The sequence below is a fragment of the Rutidosis leptorrhynchoides genome, chromosome 1 (genome assembly GCF_046630445.1).
Source record: "Rutidosis leptorrhynchoides isolate AG116_Rl617_1_P2 chromosome 1, CSIRO_AGI_Rlap_v1, whole genome shotgun sequence".
Taxonomy (NCBI): Eukaryota; Viridiplantae; Streptophyta; class Magnoliopsida; order Asterales; family Asteraceae; genus Rutidosis; species Rutidosis leptorrhynchoides.
This window is the reverse complement of record NC_092333.1, coordinates 496649285-496664431: the sequence shown is the minus strand read 5'-3', so window position 1 is coordinate 496664431 and position 15147 is coordinate 496649285. Positions and strand designations below refer to the sequence as shown.

The 15147-nt window shown below is 33.8% G+C and overlaps 1 protein-coding gene across 1 annotated transcript; it reads right to left on the bottom strand.

Annotated features, from left to right (window-relative positions):
• Window positions 1-11959: 11959 nt before the first annotated feature.
• LOC139875678 (premnaspirodiene oxygenase-like) lies at window positions 11960-13635 on the bottom strand. Its single transcript, XM_071862993.1, has 2 exons — window positions 12674-13635; window positions 11960-12596 (listed from the first exon to the last, which is right to left on the bottom strand). Exons 1-2 carry the CDS (start codon window positions 13574-13576, stop codon window positions 11982-11984), a joined length of 1518 nt encoding a protein of 505 aa, XP_071719094.1. The 5' UTR covers window positions 13577-13635; the 3' UTR covers window positions 11960-11981.
• Between the last annotated feature and the right edge of the window lie 1512 nt (window positions 13636-15147).

Sequence of the window (15147 nt, the reverse complement as noted above, 5' to 3'; positions counted from 1 at the left end):
ATGTATATACATTTTAACTGAGTCGTTAAGTCATCGTTAGTCGTTACATGTAAGTGTTGTTTTGAAACCTTTAGGTTAACGATCTTGTTAAATGTTGTTAACCCAATGTTTATAATATCAAATGAGATTTTAAATTATTATATTATCATGATATTATCATGTATGAATATCTCTTAATATGATATATATACATTAAATGTCTTTACAACGATAATCGTTACATATATGTCTCGTTTAAAAATCATTAAGTTAGTAGTCTTGTTTTTACATATGTAGTTCATTGTTAATATACTTAATGATATGTTTACTTATCATAGTATCATGTTAACTATATATATATATATATATATATATATATATATATATATATATATATATATATATATATATATATATATATATATATATATATATATATATATATATATATATATATCCATATATATGTCATCATATAGTTTTTACAAGTTTTAACGTTCGTGAATCACCGGTCAACTTGGGTGGTCAATTGTCTATATGAAACATATTTCAATTAATCAAGTCTTAACAAGTTTGATTGCTTAACATGTTGGAAACATTTAATCACGTAAATATCAATCTCAATTAATATATATAAACATGGAAAAGTTCGGGTCACTACAGGCAGGTCCTTCGTTTCTGAAACATCGGCAACATCGAGCTCAAGTTCTGAAACTTCGTCAACTAGGTCGGATGCTTGTAGTCATCCTCTCGTTATTAATGTGATTTGATTTCAGTAACTTTGTATGATCTTCATTTAATGTTTTTCGTTGAAATGTGTGTACGTTTAATTCAATAACTTTGTATGATCTTCATTTAATGTTCGTCGTTTGTATGTTCATCATTTGTATGAAATGTGTATTCAATGCATTTATTTAAATTGTGTTTTGATTATACTAATAAAAATGATACAAATAATACTCAACTTAATGTTTTCATTTAACTAATAGAAATAAAATATTACACATACGGACTTGAAAATAACTTAAAACTTCCATACAACTAATACAAATACAACATTACACAAACGAAAACTGAAAACAACTTAATTAACTTAACTAAATTAACTAACTTAACATAAAAAATAAAAACACCACAAATACTACCCAACTACTAATCAACATCATCTTCATTCTTCTAACTTGATCATGTGAAATCTTGAGTACAGCTTCAAGATTATTCTTCGTCCTTAACAATCCAGGTATAATCTGCACCCAACAATCCAGGTATAATCTGCACCGCCCTATCACACATAGGTGGATCATGCCATCTAATCCAATCACAAGTTGATAACTATAAATAAAAAATGAAATTAGTTGATAATATTAATATTTCGTAATCAATCATAAATATAAACAAAAATACATATAATTATACCGGATAATCAGGACAACCATAGAATCATCAACCAGGATTAAGATCCGACCATTATGTTTGATAATAGCAAGTTTACCACATTGACATCTAACCACTTCCATATTCTTATCATTAGTATATGTGTTGTTCTAAATATATAGAATCTGTAACCCACTTTTTGCGGTGCACCATTTGCGGCTACGAGTGTCGGTGGAGTTATTTAGGGAGGTAAAATCTAGCGGGAACAAGTACGGAAGGAAAATTTTAGCGCCAAAAATAAGACAACGGCTATCTGCGGCACACCATTTGCGGCGTGCTATTTGAGGCGATACGCCTCGGGAATATTTTTCAACCTTTGACCAAAATTTAATACGAAAGAAAAAAGAGAAAAGAAACCCAGTAATTTATTTGCGGCGATGTGTAAAAACTCATCGCCGCAATTGTTTGGTGGACCCACGACGTTGGTCAAAAGACTGAAAATATTGTCGTTTAGTGGGTTATTAGCGGTGACATCTCATCGCCGCAAAAATCCTTCATCGCACGTCCTGATTTTTCTTGTAGGGAGAGTCTAGAGTCTTCATATGTCAGATAAGGTTTTTAGGCTCACCCTATTTCGTACTTAAACTCTTCCATACTCGCCCTACATTTCATACTTAAACTATTTCAGACTCAAATTAAACAGTTTTGATAAATTCTAAGAATTCATTGATTTTCTCAACAACATCCAAGCCTCTTTTGCGCTTATCTTCAATAGTCCACAGAGGCTTGGTGGTGCTTTGCCTATATCTCTAGCACTAATAGGTGTAATACTAGAAAAAGGTTTATGGGTGAAAATGGAACAAAGCGTTCATAAAAGAAATGTTAGATTCAGTAAAGCTACGAGAGAACGAGTTAGGTGGTGGATCTAGGAAGTCATAGGAAGTGGTAGTGATGGTAGGAGCAGGCGAGGATAGCGAGGAACCATATGGAAATGAATTTTCATGGAAGGTAACGTGGCGAGATAATATGACTTTGTTGGTGGAGAGATCAAGGCATCGATAGCCTCGATGATTGGATGGGTATCCAAGGAAGATGCATGGAGTAGAGCAGGGAGCGAGTTTGTTGGTTGTGTTTAGATGAGGGTAACAGAGACAACCGAAGACACGTAATGTGAAATAGTTAGGTGTATTTTTGTAGAGTCGTGTGTGAGGAATATCATAGTTAATGGCAGAAGATGGAAGAAGATTTAGAAGGTAGGCGGCCATGTGTAGTGCCTCCGTCCAGAAAGTTGGAGGTAGGTTTGCTTGAAATAGGAGGGTGCGGATCATGTTATTTATGGTGCGGATCATTCTTTCAGATTTTCCGTTTTGTTGGGAAGTTTGGGTGCAAGATAGTCGAAGTTGAATACGATTTGATTGGAATAGTTGGTGGAGACGAGTGTTATCGAATTCCCCCTTGATCACATTGGAAAGCTTTAATTTCAGTATTAAATTGTGTTTTAACGAATGCGCGAAATTGTACAAATATATTGAATACTTCAGATTTATTGCGTAATGGAAACACCCATAAATAGTGCGAATAATGATCCAAGAAAATAACATAGTATTTAAAACCACTAAGACTTGAAACTGGAGAAGTCCATAAATCAGAATGAATAATATCAAATGCAGAAGTAACATGCGAACTAGAACTACTGAACGGAAGTCTCACGTGTTTGCCAAGTTGGCATGCATGATAAAACTCGGGAGACTTCGTTTTGTTACAAGCTATGGAATTATTAGAAACAAGACGACGAAATGATTCAACGCTGGGATGTCCGAGGTGTTGATGCCAGGTAGTGGTGGTAGTGAGGAGAGCATGTTGAATAGGTGTAGATGACTGAGGTGTGAACGGGTAGAGATCTCCGGTGCTGTCACATCGGAGGAGCAAGCGGTGAGTCAAGTAGTCTTTGACAGAAAAACCAAACTCGTCAAAACAAACAGAAACTTTATTATCACGGGCAAAACGACGAACAGAAATAAGATTTTTTACAATGTTAGGTGTTACAAGTACGTTAGAAAGGTAAAGTGGTCGATGAGTATTAGGCAACACGCAATGGCCAGTGTTAGTGACGGGAATGGTGTTCCCGTCGCCAACGGCAACCGAAGGGTACATGCAATAATTAAAAATTGTACTCAAATTATTAATGCTAGATGTAAGATGGGTGGAAGCACCTGTGTCCATGTTCCAGTCTCCTGGACCACTATGTTAACTGCCCCAATTAGTAGACTGAGGTGTTGAGGTTTGATAAGTGGGCTGGCTGGTAATAAAAGCATGTTGAGCTTCAATGTTATTAGATTGTCTATAAGGAAAATGGCCTGTCAAATGTAGTTGTGGCCCATAGAATGATTGTCCAGAAAACAGCGACTGTTGGGCTTGCATATTGGGCCAAGTTCTAAACTGCTGATGTGGCCCAACTATACTCGAAGGATTGGACAAGTGATTGGGGTAACATATCTGTTGATTTTGCTGGGATTGGTGAGCCGCAACATATTGATTTATTAGATTTTGTTGCGTTTCAATAGGTTGTAAAAGGTGCGCTTGTAATGAGTTGACCATGAAGATACCTGATGTTTTGATGCTTGCTGTAATTCTTTAACGTAGACCAACTTGCTATGATTCCACCACAAAATAAATATTCCGTAATAATTTATTGTTGTTGTGAAACAAATCTCCACAAAAAAATTAATTATAAGTTGTTGTGGATGTGCTCTGACTTCTCGATAGAAACAAACAAGTGTTATAATTCAGTAGGCTTATAACTACCTTTAGTGGTTTGATTCTTGATGTTATAATTCAGTAGGCTTATAACTACCTTTAGTGATTTGATTCTTGATTAAGAATACTAATAATGAAGTGTTCTTATAAAGATGATAATGGAGAGAAAGAAAGAAACACTTTGTAAGTGTGAGAAATGGTGCAAGTTTAATGCTTGCATTCATGGCTATTTATAGCAAAAATATCACAAGTTTAGGTAATACAATAATATTACTTTTGTGTATCAATAATTGACTATCCATTTATTTATATATATATATATATTATAACACTCCCCCTTGGATATCAATTTTGTTTGTTGAAGATCAACTGTAAGTTACTGCCTCGTTAAAAACCTTGCTAAAGAAAACCCAGTGGGAAAAACTTTAGCTAAGGGAAAAAGAGTGCAGCATGGAGTTGACTCCCCCTCAAGTAGACATCGCTTCAGTTGTTACATCTTTTGAACATGTCTCATGCCAATGTTATGAACGTGTGTTCTGAAAATAGCAGTTGGAAGTGCTTTCGTGAAAAGATCATCAGAGTTTTTGCTGGATTGAACATATCTCATTTCAATCTCGTTGTCCTTAATGAGATTTTGAGTGTATGAGAAGAATCTAGGAGGTATGTGTTTGGTTCGGTCACTTTTGATATACCCTTCTTTCATCTGTGCTATGCAAGCTGCATTATCTTCATAGATAATTGTTGGACTTTTATCGCGTTCTAGTCCACAAGAATCAGTAATGATTTGTGTCATTGATCTCAACCAAAAACATTCCCGAGTAGCTTCATGTAATGCAATCACTTCGGCATGATTTGATGATGTAGCAACAAGTGTTTGTTTTTGAGAACGCCATGATATTGCAGTACCTCCATTTAGGAATACATATACAGTTTGAGATTTAGCTTTATGTGGATCGGATAAATAACCTGCATCAGCATAACCAGCCAAATCTTGTTTTGATTCGTTAGAATAAAATAATCCTAAATCAGTAGTTCCTCGAAGGTATCGAAATATGTGTTTGATCCCATTCCAGTGTCTTTTGGTAGGAGCAGAGCTGAACCTTGCCAACAAATTAACTGCAAAAGAAATGTCAGGTCTTGTACAATTTGTAAGATACATAAGAGCTCCAATTGCACTAAGATATGATACTTCTGGTCCAAGAATATCTTCATGATCTTCACATGGACGAAATGGATCAGTTTCAACATTGAGTGATCTAACAACCATAGGAGTACTTAATGGTTTTGCCTTGTCCATATTGAAACGTTTCAAAATCTTTTCAGTATATGTTGTTTGATGTACAAGTAAACCATTAGGCATATGCTCAATTTGTAAACCAAGGCAATACTTGGTTTTTCCGAGATCTTTCATTTCATAGATCTCTTTATTTGTACCTATGATGTTAAGATCATCAACATAAACAGCTATGATCACATATCCGGATGTTGTTTTCTTAATGAAAACACAAGGGCAAGTAAGGTTATTTGTATACCCTTTGCTTATCAAGTAATCACTTAATCGGTTATACCACATACGTCCAGATTGTTTTAACCCATATAAAGATCTTTGTAATTTAATCGAATACATTTTTTTGGGTTTTGCATTTGATGCTTCTGGTACCTTAAATCCTTCAGGTATCTTCATATATATATCACTATCAAGTGATCCATATAGGTAAGCAGTCACAACATCCATGAGATGCATTTCTAAATTTTTAGAAACTGCCAGGCTGATTAAGTACCTAAAAGTAATTGCGTCCATAACAGGGGAATAAGTTTCTTCATAATCAATTCCCGGTCTTTGAGAAAAACCTTGAGCTACAAGTCTAGCTTTATACCTTGTAACTTCATTTTTCTCATTTCTTTTTCGGACAAAAATCCATCTGTATCCTACAGGTTTCACATCTTTAGGAGTGAGAATGATGGATCCGAAAACTTTTCTTTTATTGAGTGATTCTAATTCAGCTCGTATTGCTTCTTTCCATTGAGCCCAATCATGTCTATTTTGACATTCAACCATAGATGTTGGTTCTGGATCATCATCATTATTCATGATGTCATATGCAACATTAAATGAAAATTTCTCATCAAGATTTTTCATTTCATTTCGGTTCCATAATATTTTTGAATATGCATAATTGATTGCAATTTCTGTATTGACATCATCAATCTCCTCTGCAGTAGGAGTACTGATTTGTGGTTCTTCTTGAACACTTTCTTTTACTTCATTATCAGCTGATTTTCTTTTTCGAAGATTTTTATACTTTGAACCAATTGGTCTTCCACGTTTCTGACGTGGCAAAGATTCATGAGTGACGTTATTGCCAGCTTTTGGAATTTCAATTCGAGCTGGAGTATTTACTGCTGGTATATATGATTTTGTCACCGTTTTTGTATCTGTAAATGCATCAGGCAATTGATTTGCAAGTTCTTGTATATGCATTATCTTTTGAACTTCTGTCTCGCATTCTTTTGTGCGAGGATCAAGATACTTTAATTGAGGTTCACACCATAAAACATCATTTTCTTTATTTTTCATTTCTCCCCCTAATCTAGGGAACAATGTTTCATTTAAATGACAATCAGCAAAACGTGCTGTAAAAACGTCACATGTCATAGGTTCAATATACCTTAATATTGAAGATGTTTCATATCCAACATATATTCCCAACCTCCTTTGAGGACCCATTTTTGTACGTTGTGGTGTTGCAATTGGAACATACACTGCACAACCAAATGTTCTAAGATGGGAAATATTTGGCTCTTGACCAAAAGCAAGTTGTAGGGGGGAATATTTATGACTTGCACTTGGTCTGATGCGAATCAATGCAGCAGCATGTAAAATTGCATGACCCCATATAGATACAGGGAGTTTTGTTCTCATTATCAATGGTCTAGCGATTAACTGTAAACGTTTAATCAATGACTCGGCTAAACCATTTTGTGTATGCACATGAGCAACAGAATGTTCAACAACAATTCCTATAGGCATGCAATAGTCATTAAATGCTTGAGATGTAAATTCACCAGCATTATCAAGTCTCACCTTTTTAATGGTGTAATCAGGAAAATGAGCTCTCAATTTAATAATTTGGGCAAGAAATTTTGCAAATGCCACATTACGGCTTGATAACAGACAAACATGAGACCATCTGCTAGATGCGTCTATTAGAACCATGAAATATCTAAATGGTCCACATGGTGGATGAATTGGTCCACATATATCACCTTGAATTCTTTCAAGAAACATTGGTGATTCTTTCTCAACCTTAAGTGGTGAGGGTCTAGTTATCAATTTTCCAAGAGAGCAAGATGTGCATGGAACCATTGTATCATGATGGATTTTTCTATCCTTTAGTGGATGTCCATGAGTACATTCAATAATCCTTTTCATCATTGTTGATCCTGGATGGCCTAATCTGTTATGCCATAAACTGAATACACCAGGATCAATATATTTTTCGTTAACTACCATATGTATTTCTAGTACATTTATGTGTGTATAATGTAATCCAGAACTAAGTCTTGGCAGTTTTTCAACCACATGACTCTTGTCAGTGATACTTAAATATTTCTCATTTTTTGTTGTCACTGACTGATAATCATACCCGTTAAGGTATATGTCGGAGAAACTCAATAAATTTCTGCTTGACTTGGGAGAAAATAAGGCATCATTTATTAAAAATTTTGTACCATTTGGTAGTATGAAATTTGCCTTTCCTATCCCTTTTATCAAGTTAGCAGGTCCTGATATTGTATGTATAGTTCCTTCCGTTGGTTTTAGATCAATAAAATATTTCTCGGATTTAAGTATAGTATGTGTAGTTCCACTGTCTGATATACAGAGATCTCCACCACTTGATTGATGTTGTATTCCAGCAAAATTCATATTGAACTTCATATATAAGAAATAAATAGTGAGTACATTAATATTACACAATATTTTACACGCAAATAGATAGTACTGAAACATTTAGCAAACATAATGACAAAGACAGACGATATTAAATCGTTTATTTTTCGAAAGACGCACAACTTAAACATTCAAGAAATCTTCATATAAATCAGATGGTTTCTCAGTGACTGTTGGATCTACGTTATCCACAAAGTTTACTTCCTTTTCTTTATCTTTCAGCGAATCCTGATACATCTTAACAAGATGTTTAGATGTTCGGCAAGTATTAGCCCAGTGGCCCATTCTACCACATCTGTAGCAAGATTCTTCAGAATTTTTAGAAGAATTTTCTTCAACATCTTGTTTAGTGGGCTTGTTTTGTGGTTGATATTTATATTTTCATGGATTATTATTTCTTTGACCACCACGGCCACGACCACGACCACGTCCTCGCCCATTACCATTACCATAAGGATGGTTTCTACCATAGTTATGGCTTTTGGCATGATGATGGTGATGGTTATTATAACCAAGACCTTGCCCGCGTCCTTGTCCCTGTTTATAATTATTTGCAGTATTTGCTTCAGGGATTGCAAGTGTACCAGTAGGACGGGATTGCTGATTTTTCATTAATAGCTCATCATTTTGCTCTGCAACTAAGAGATATGAATTAAGTTCAGCATATGTTTTGAACTTTAGCATTCTCAAATTTCTTTGCACTGTGATGTTTGCAGCATTCATTGTGGAGAAAGTTTTCTCCATCATGTCTGCATCACTTATTTCATGTCCACAGAATTTAAGTTGTGAACATGTATTATACAGAGCTGAGCTATATTCATTTACTTTCTTAAAGTCTTGGAACCTTAATGTTCTCCATTGTTCCATAGCAGCTTTCTCCATCATGTCTGCATCACTTATTTCATATCCACAGAATTTAAGTTGTGAACATGTATTATACAGAGCTGAGCTATATTCATTTACTTTCTTAAAGTCTTGGAACCTTAATGTTCTCCATTGTTCCATAGCAGCTGGAAGTAAAATTTCTCTTTGATTATTGAATCTGCTTTTGAGACCTTCCCATAAAACATGGGGATCTTCTACAGTCACATAATTATTTTGTAAGCATTCATCAATATGTTGATGAATAAAGCAACATGCCGTTGCTTGTTCTTTTTCAGAACAATTGTTGTTTTCATTTATGGCTTCAAGAATGCCCATTGATTTAAGATGCATTTTTACTTTTATAACCCATGGCATGTAGTTGTTTCCAGTTGATTCTAAAGGAGTAAATTTAAGCTTTTCCAGATTCGACATTTTCTATTAAAACAAACAACATGATAAATTATAGTCACTTTATATTCATAAGTATATAAACATTAAACATAAATTTAATATAACATAAATGATAAGTAGGTGACAGTGTCGACCATATGTAAGCAATCATTAATAAATGTTATATAACATAAATATAAATGTTAGTAACATAAATGATAATTAGGCGACAGTGTCGGCCATATAAATGTTAGATAATTGAAATATAAATGTTAGTAACATAAATGATAATTAGGCGACAGTGTCGGCCATATAAATGTTAGATAATTGAAATATAAATGTTAGTAACATAAATGATAATTAGACGACAGTGTCGATCATATATTATTCAGGTGGTATAACCGACCATATATCATTTAGGTGGCAGAGCCAACCATAATTAGTATTAAGATTATCGTGCTGATAACGTGTTATAATTCAGTAGGCTTATAACTACCTTTAGTGGTTTGATTCTTGATGTTATAATTCAGTAGGCTTATAACTACCTTTAGTGATTTGATTCTTGATTAAGAATACTAATAATGAAGTGTTCTTATAAAGATGATAATGGAGAGAAAGAAAGAAACACTTTGTAAGTGTGAGAAATGGTGCAAGTTTAATGCTTGCATTCATGGCTATTTTTAGCAAAAATATCACAAGTTTAGGTAATACATTAATATTACTTTTGTGTATCAATAATTGACTATCCATTTATTTATATATATATATATATATATATATATATATATATATATATATATATATATATATATATATTATAACAACAAGAATAGTTCATTCAATTAATTTATTGAGATGCCATGTGCTATGCTTTAAATTAAAAAGAAATTGGTGTGTAATATGGTGGTGTCGGTAAAAGATTAAGTGGAAAAATAAAGAAACGGGTACATGCGACAGTAGCTTTATGGTTTATGCAAGGCGACGGCTTGACAAAGGGTGTGATTGAAATATTTAGGGTTTTAACTGACGTCTCATATCATGTTATAGAATGAAACCCGTCGTTATTATTCAATATTGATGTGATATTTATATTAGTGATATTTATATTATAATGCAAACCCTAATAAACCTACAAACCCTAGTGGACCTATGCCTACAATCGGGTTGGGCTAACTTATCATCTAACAAGAAAATGTTTGGCATGAGGGGATCAACGGTTTCAAAATTTAGCATCATCCTTGATTTACATCTTTAAAACTCTTTGGGATCAAACATAGGTGGTCTATATGTTGAACCATTCTCAGGATAAGCAGAGTTTAAAGAGTTTGAACTATAGTTTCTCATCTTAACAGATCTAGGATTGGAACAATCTGCTTTGGTAACTTTTGTCCGTAGCAAAACTAACAATTTAATCTTTTGAAAATTAAAATCAGTCTGATAGTTTAAAGCAATAGAACAGTATATAAATTCAACTTAATTCTATATTGATTATGAATCAAAGAACTACAAGTTAGTTACGTCCTATTGAATACAATTTAATATTATGTATTTTAACTTAAGGACAAATTACTCTGAGCTAGTTACAAGTGATATGATTAACTATGAATCACTATGCTCTAGAACTATAATGTAAGCAAATTGAGATAACGTATTTATAGGTGAGCATGTATGCCTTAAAACATCTTCAACTAATCACTATGCTCTAGAACTATAATGTAAGCAATTTGGACGTATATATAATAACCTTGTATGTTCTTATTTGTGTAGTCTGATCACCACAACAAATTAATTAATTGGTGACACATATTTTTACACACTATTTAAACACGTGAACTTTTTATTAAAATTTTCACACTTAATGTGTGTAAGTTTGTTGCAAGTATAATTATTAAATATAATCATAATTTCATACATAAAATTGTTTTAAAAAAATGTTCACACTTATGAGTATGTACAAAGGCGAAATTAATCACATTTAAATATATGAGTAAATTTGTTACACCTTATTTTTTTCGCACAAGGGGAACCGTGAACAAGTATATTGCGACAAATTTTACTTAACACTCTTAAGTGTGATTATATTTATGATTGTACACGCCAATAAGTGTGAATTTTTTTCCTTACATTTTTTACTGTGAAACTATGACAATATTATACGATTATAAATGTATTACAATCACACATATTTATAAGTGAGTAGAATTTAATAAAAAAGTTCACGCTTTTAAAAAGCGTGTAAAAATATGTGTGACTAAATAGCAAAGTTGTTGTAGTGGATGTGTGCAAACTAAGTTGTGCGTGGGCTGCACACGCCTGTTCAATTGGTTATGTTGATTGCATGAGCTTTAGGTTCACAAACGTCCATGATGTCCATCTGTGATAGGCAAGTATGTTTATATGCCTTTGTGGATTCCATATATGGATAAGGATCAATGATCCAATGTGTAGGTGATCCGTAGAATAAAAGACCAGATTAGAAATTGAATACAGTTTCAAACACGGCGCGAATAAATGACAATTACATAGAATAAAAGACCACATTAGAAATTGTTTATGTCCGATCATATCCTTACAGGAAATAATAAGATCATATCTTAGGACCTGTAAATATAGTCATTAACTAGAAGTGCACAGAATTCATATTGTTCAAAGTCAACTTGATTAGTCAAACTGGAGTATAAGGAGTGGCAATTAGACACAGGTTATGTTTTCTCCTGCAGGCAGCTCCAAAAGTCTCACTCATGTCCAAGTCTTTAGGATTCATTCCACCAGGGAGTTTCCAGTCGAAATGATAGAGTAAGTGAGACAGAATAAGCTCAACGTTCGCCACACCAAACAAAATTCCAGGACACATCCTCCGACCGGCCCCAAATGGAATATACTCCAAGTTCTTTCCTGAGAAATCAATACTACTATTCTCAAACCTTTCAGGTAGAAAACGATCAGCTTCTTGCCAGTATTCAGGATCCCTTCCAAGAGCCCATGCATTAACAATGACTTTCGTATTTACGGGTATGACATATCCGTTAATCTCGCAACTTTCCCTGCATTGTCTAGGAAGTAATAAGGGTACAGTGGGACGCAACCTCATAGTTTCCTTAATTACCATCTTTAGATACTTTAGTCCTTGAAATTCGGTTTCTTGTACCAATGGCTTTCCCTTGAAAAGTTCTCGCACTTCCGCTTGTGCTTTTACAAACACTTCAGGGTTCCTTAGGATTTCACACATGGCCCATTCAACTGTTGATGTAGTAGTATCAGTTCCGGCTGAAAATATATCCTGTACATGCAAGACCACATTTATTTTAATAATAAAAAAAAAATGTAGGGAAAGTTAAGACACTATCGTAAAGTTACCGATATCACCGCTTTAATGTTGTCTGTTGTGATAGGAAACTCTAGATTGCCGCTATCTTTAAGTCTAAAAAGAATATCAAGCAAATCTTCTTTATCTGTGCCATCCTTAACCCCTTTTATATTTTCCTTGTCCTTTTCATGTTCAACGATGACATTATTAAGGATTTTGTCAAGATTTTGATGGATTCTTGCCATCTTGGAGGTAATCCTTGTAATAATATGAAGAAACTTATAAGAAGGAAACAAATCAGCTACACCAAATCCTCCAGCTACGTCGACAAAATCCTGTAGCATCTGAACCAATAAGTCTTGATCTTTGGGTATCTTTCCGAAAGCAGCTCTAGAAGTTATTGTATTCGTCAACGTAGAAATCTTTTCTGTAAGATTGATAGGTGATCCTGAGGACGACACAATCGATTCTATCATAAACTTGACTTCTTCTTCTCGAATATAAGAAAATGACTGAACTTTCTTAGCACTAAGAAGTTCTACGGTGCAGATTTTTCGAAGCTGTCTCCAGTAATTACCATATGGAGAAAAGGCGATGTCACTGTTGTTATACATAATGATTTTACCAGCTTGAATTTCAGGCCTGTTTGCAAATGCAAGATCGTTTTTTATCATGATTTCTTTGGCCACTTGAGGTGATGAAACCACCAAGGCAGAAACTTCACCAAGTTGAAGATGCATTAACGGACCATGTTTTAGAGCCAGGTTTCTAAGGACATGATGTGGTGGTTGTCGACTCACCATGGAAAATATGTTTCCAACAAAAGGTATTTTCCACGGACCGGGTGGTGGGAACTTTGGATTTGAATTTGGTTGTTTAATTTTATTTATTAGCTTGACCAAAAAGAATATTAACACAATAACTAAGAGAGAAAACGAGATGTGGAATTCCATTAGATAATTATAGAAAGAAAGGTGAAGAAATCGTTTTGACTTGTTTCTTGTAAAAGAATTGGCCTAAAATCGAATTTATAACCAAAACATCAACATTAGATTCTTTCTTTTCCTTTTTCTTTTTCTTTTTCTTTTCTGTTGTTGTTAGTTGTTGAAATAGGAATTGCGAGTGAGATCGAATAATGAACATTATCATTCACCCACCTTTATTTTTATATAAATATTAGGAAAATAATTCAAAATTTTGAATAAGCTAACACAAAAATGTAGTAGTGGGCAATTTCCTCACAAAACACGAGCAATAGTATGAGCAATACTTAGTGGAAATTTCATAAAGGCCACTAAAATTCCAACATTTGTGAACATAAATACATAAGCTGTCTCATCATCTGGTTGAGGTAGACTGTGTTAGAATAAATGCTCTTATAAAAATCGTTTACAATGATTTGCAATAGTAGTCTCAAAAAAAAAAAAAAAAAATGAAATTTGTAGCTCTTTCAGTTATGAGCATTTGGACTTCAGAATTAATTAAATATGAAAGAGATATGACCAAACCGGTCACAATTAGTTAAATATGTATTATGTAATATTATTTAAAATTTTACATTTTCTTCTTCTCTCGAAAACAAAAAATAACTTTAAACTAAATAAATATCAAAAGCTTATATGAAATCAATATAAATAATAATATATGTATATTTGTATATTTTTAAAAGAACTTAATTATATAGGGCAAATGACTTGAAAAGGTAATATAAGTTACCCAAATTGGCAAGAAATGTAATACTTCGTATCACTTCTTTTGGGGAAAGGAGATTACCCGGTGAATATATTAATAATAAAGAGATTGTTACAAAACAATAACTATAGGATAGGCCATATAGCCCCCAGGGAAAAACCAACGCACACCTAACCAAGTTATGTCCTTTTATGCCAAAAAACAAATAGAAGACAAATTAATGAATCTTCCAATCCCTCTTCATACAAATTACCGAAGCCGATCTACTCTTCCATCTTAAAGACATTAGCTTTAGACGAACGGTGGAATAAATAGCTTTGAACACTTGATCAATTGATTGTGAACCCTTCTGAAAAAGCCTTTGATTTCTTTCATGTGACAAAATACACCGAAGCTGATAGAAGCGGCTTGATAACCACAATCCGAGAGTTTTTCATGTTGGCAGAAGGAGAGAGCAAGGCAATAAAGTCCTTCCACTCGTTACATAAATTAAAGAAATCCATGTACTTCTTCACCAAATCCCATACACCTTTATAAAATGAGCATGTAAAGAAAAGATGATCATGCGAATCGGAAACTATCTGACAGAGTGGACACAATTGGGTTTTAGACATATCTACCTCCAGCCTTCCAATTTGTCTTGAGTCTGAAGCTTTTGGCCAATCAACATTCACGTTAAAAAAGAATGTTCAGGGATACATTGAGAATACCATACAGTTGAATACCAAATAACATTGCTAGCATGCAGTGTAACGGTATCCTAAACTGCATTATCCAAAAACTCACATAGTTCTTGCGCAAAGGATTTCCAAACAACTCTATCAGGCGAAGT

Excerpts from the sequence above, each read along its gene's own strand:
- LOC139875678 (XM_071862993.1), bottom strand. The coding sequence starts at position 13,576 with ATGGAATTCCACATCTCGTTTTCTCTCTTAGTTATTGTGTTAATATTC. Across the intron at positions 12,597-12,673 it reads ACATTAAAGCGGTGATATCG|GATATATTTTCAGCCGGAAC; the intron begins GTAACTTTACGA and ends TTGCATGTACAG.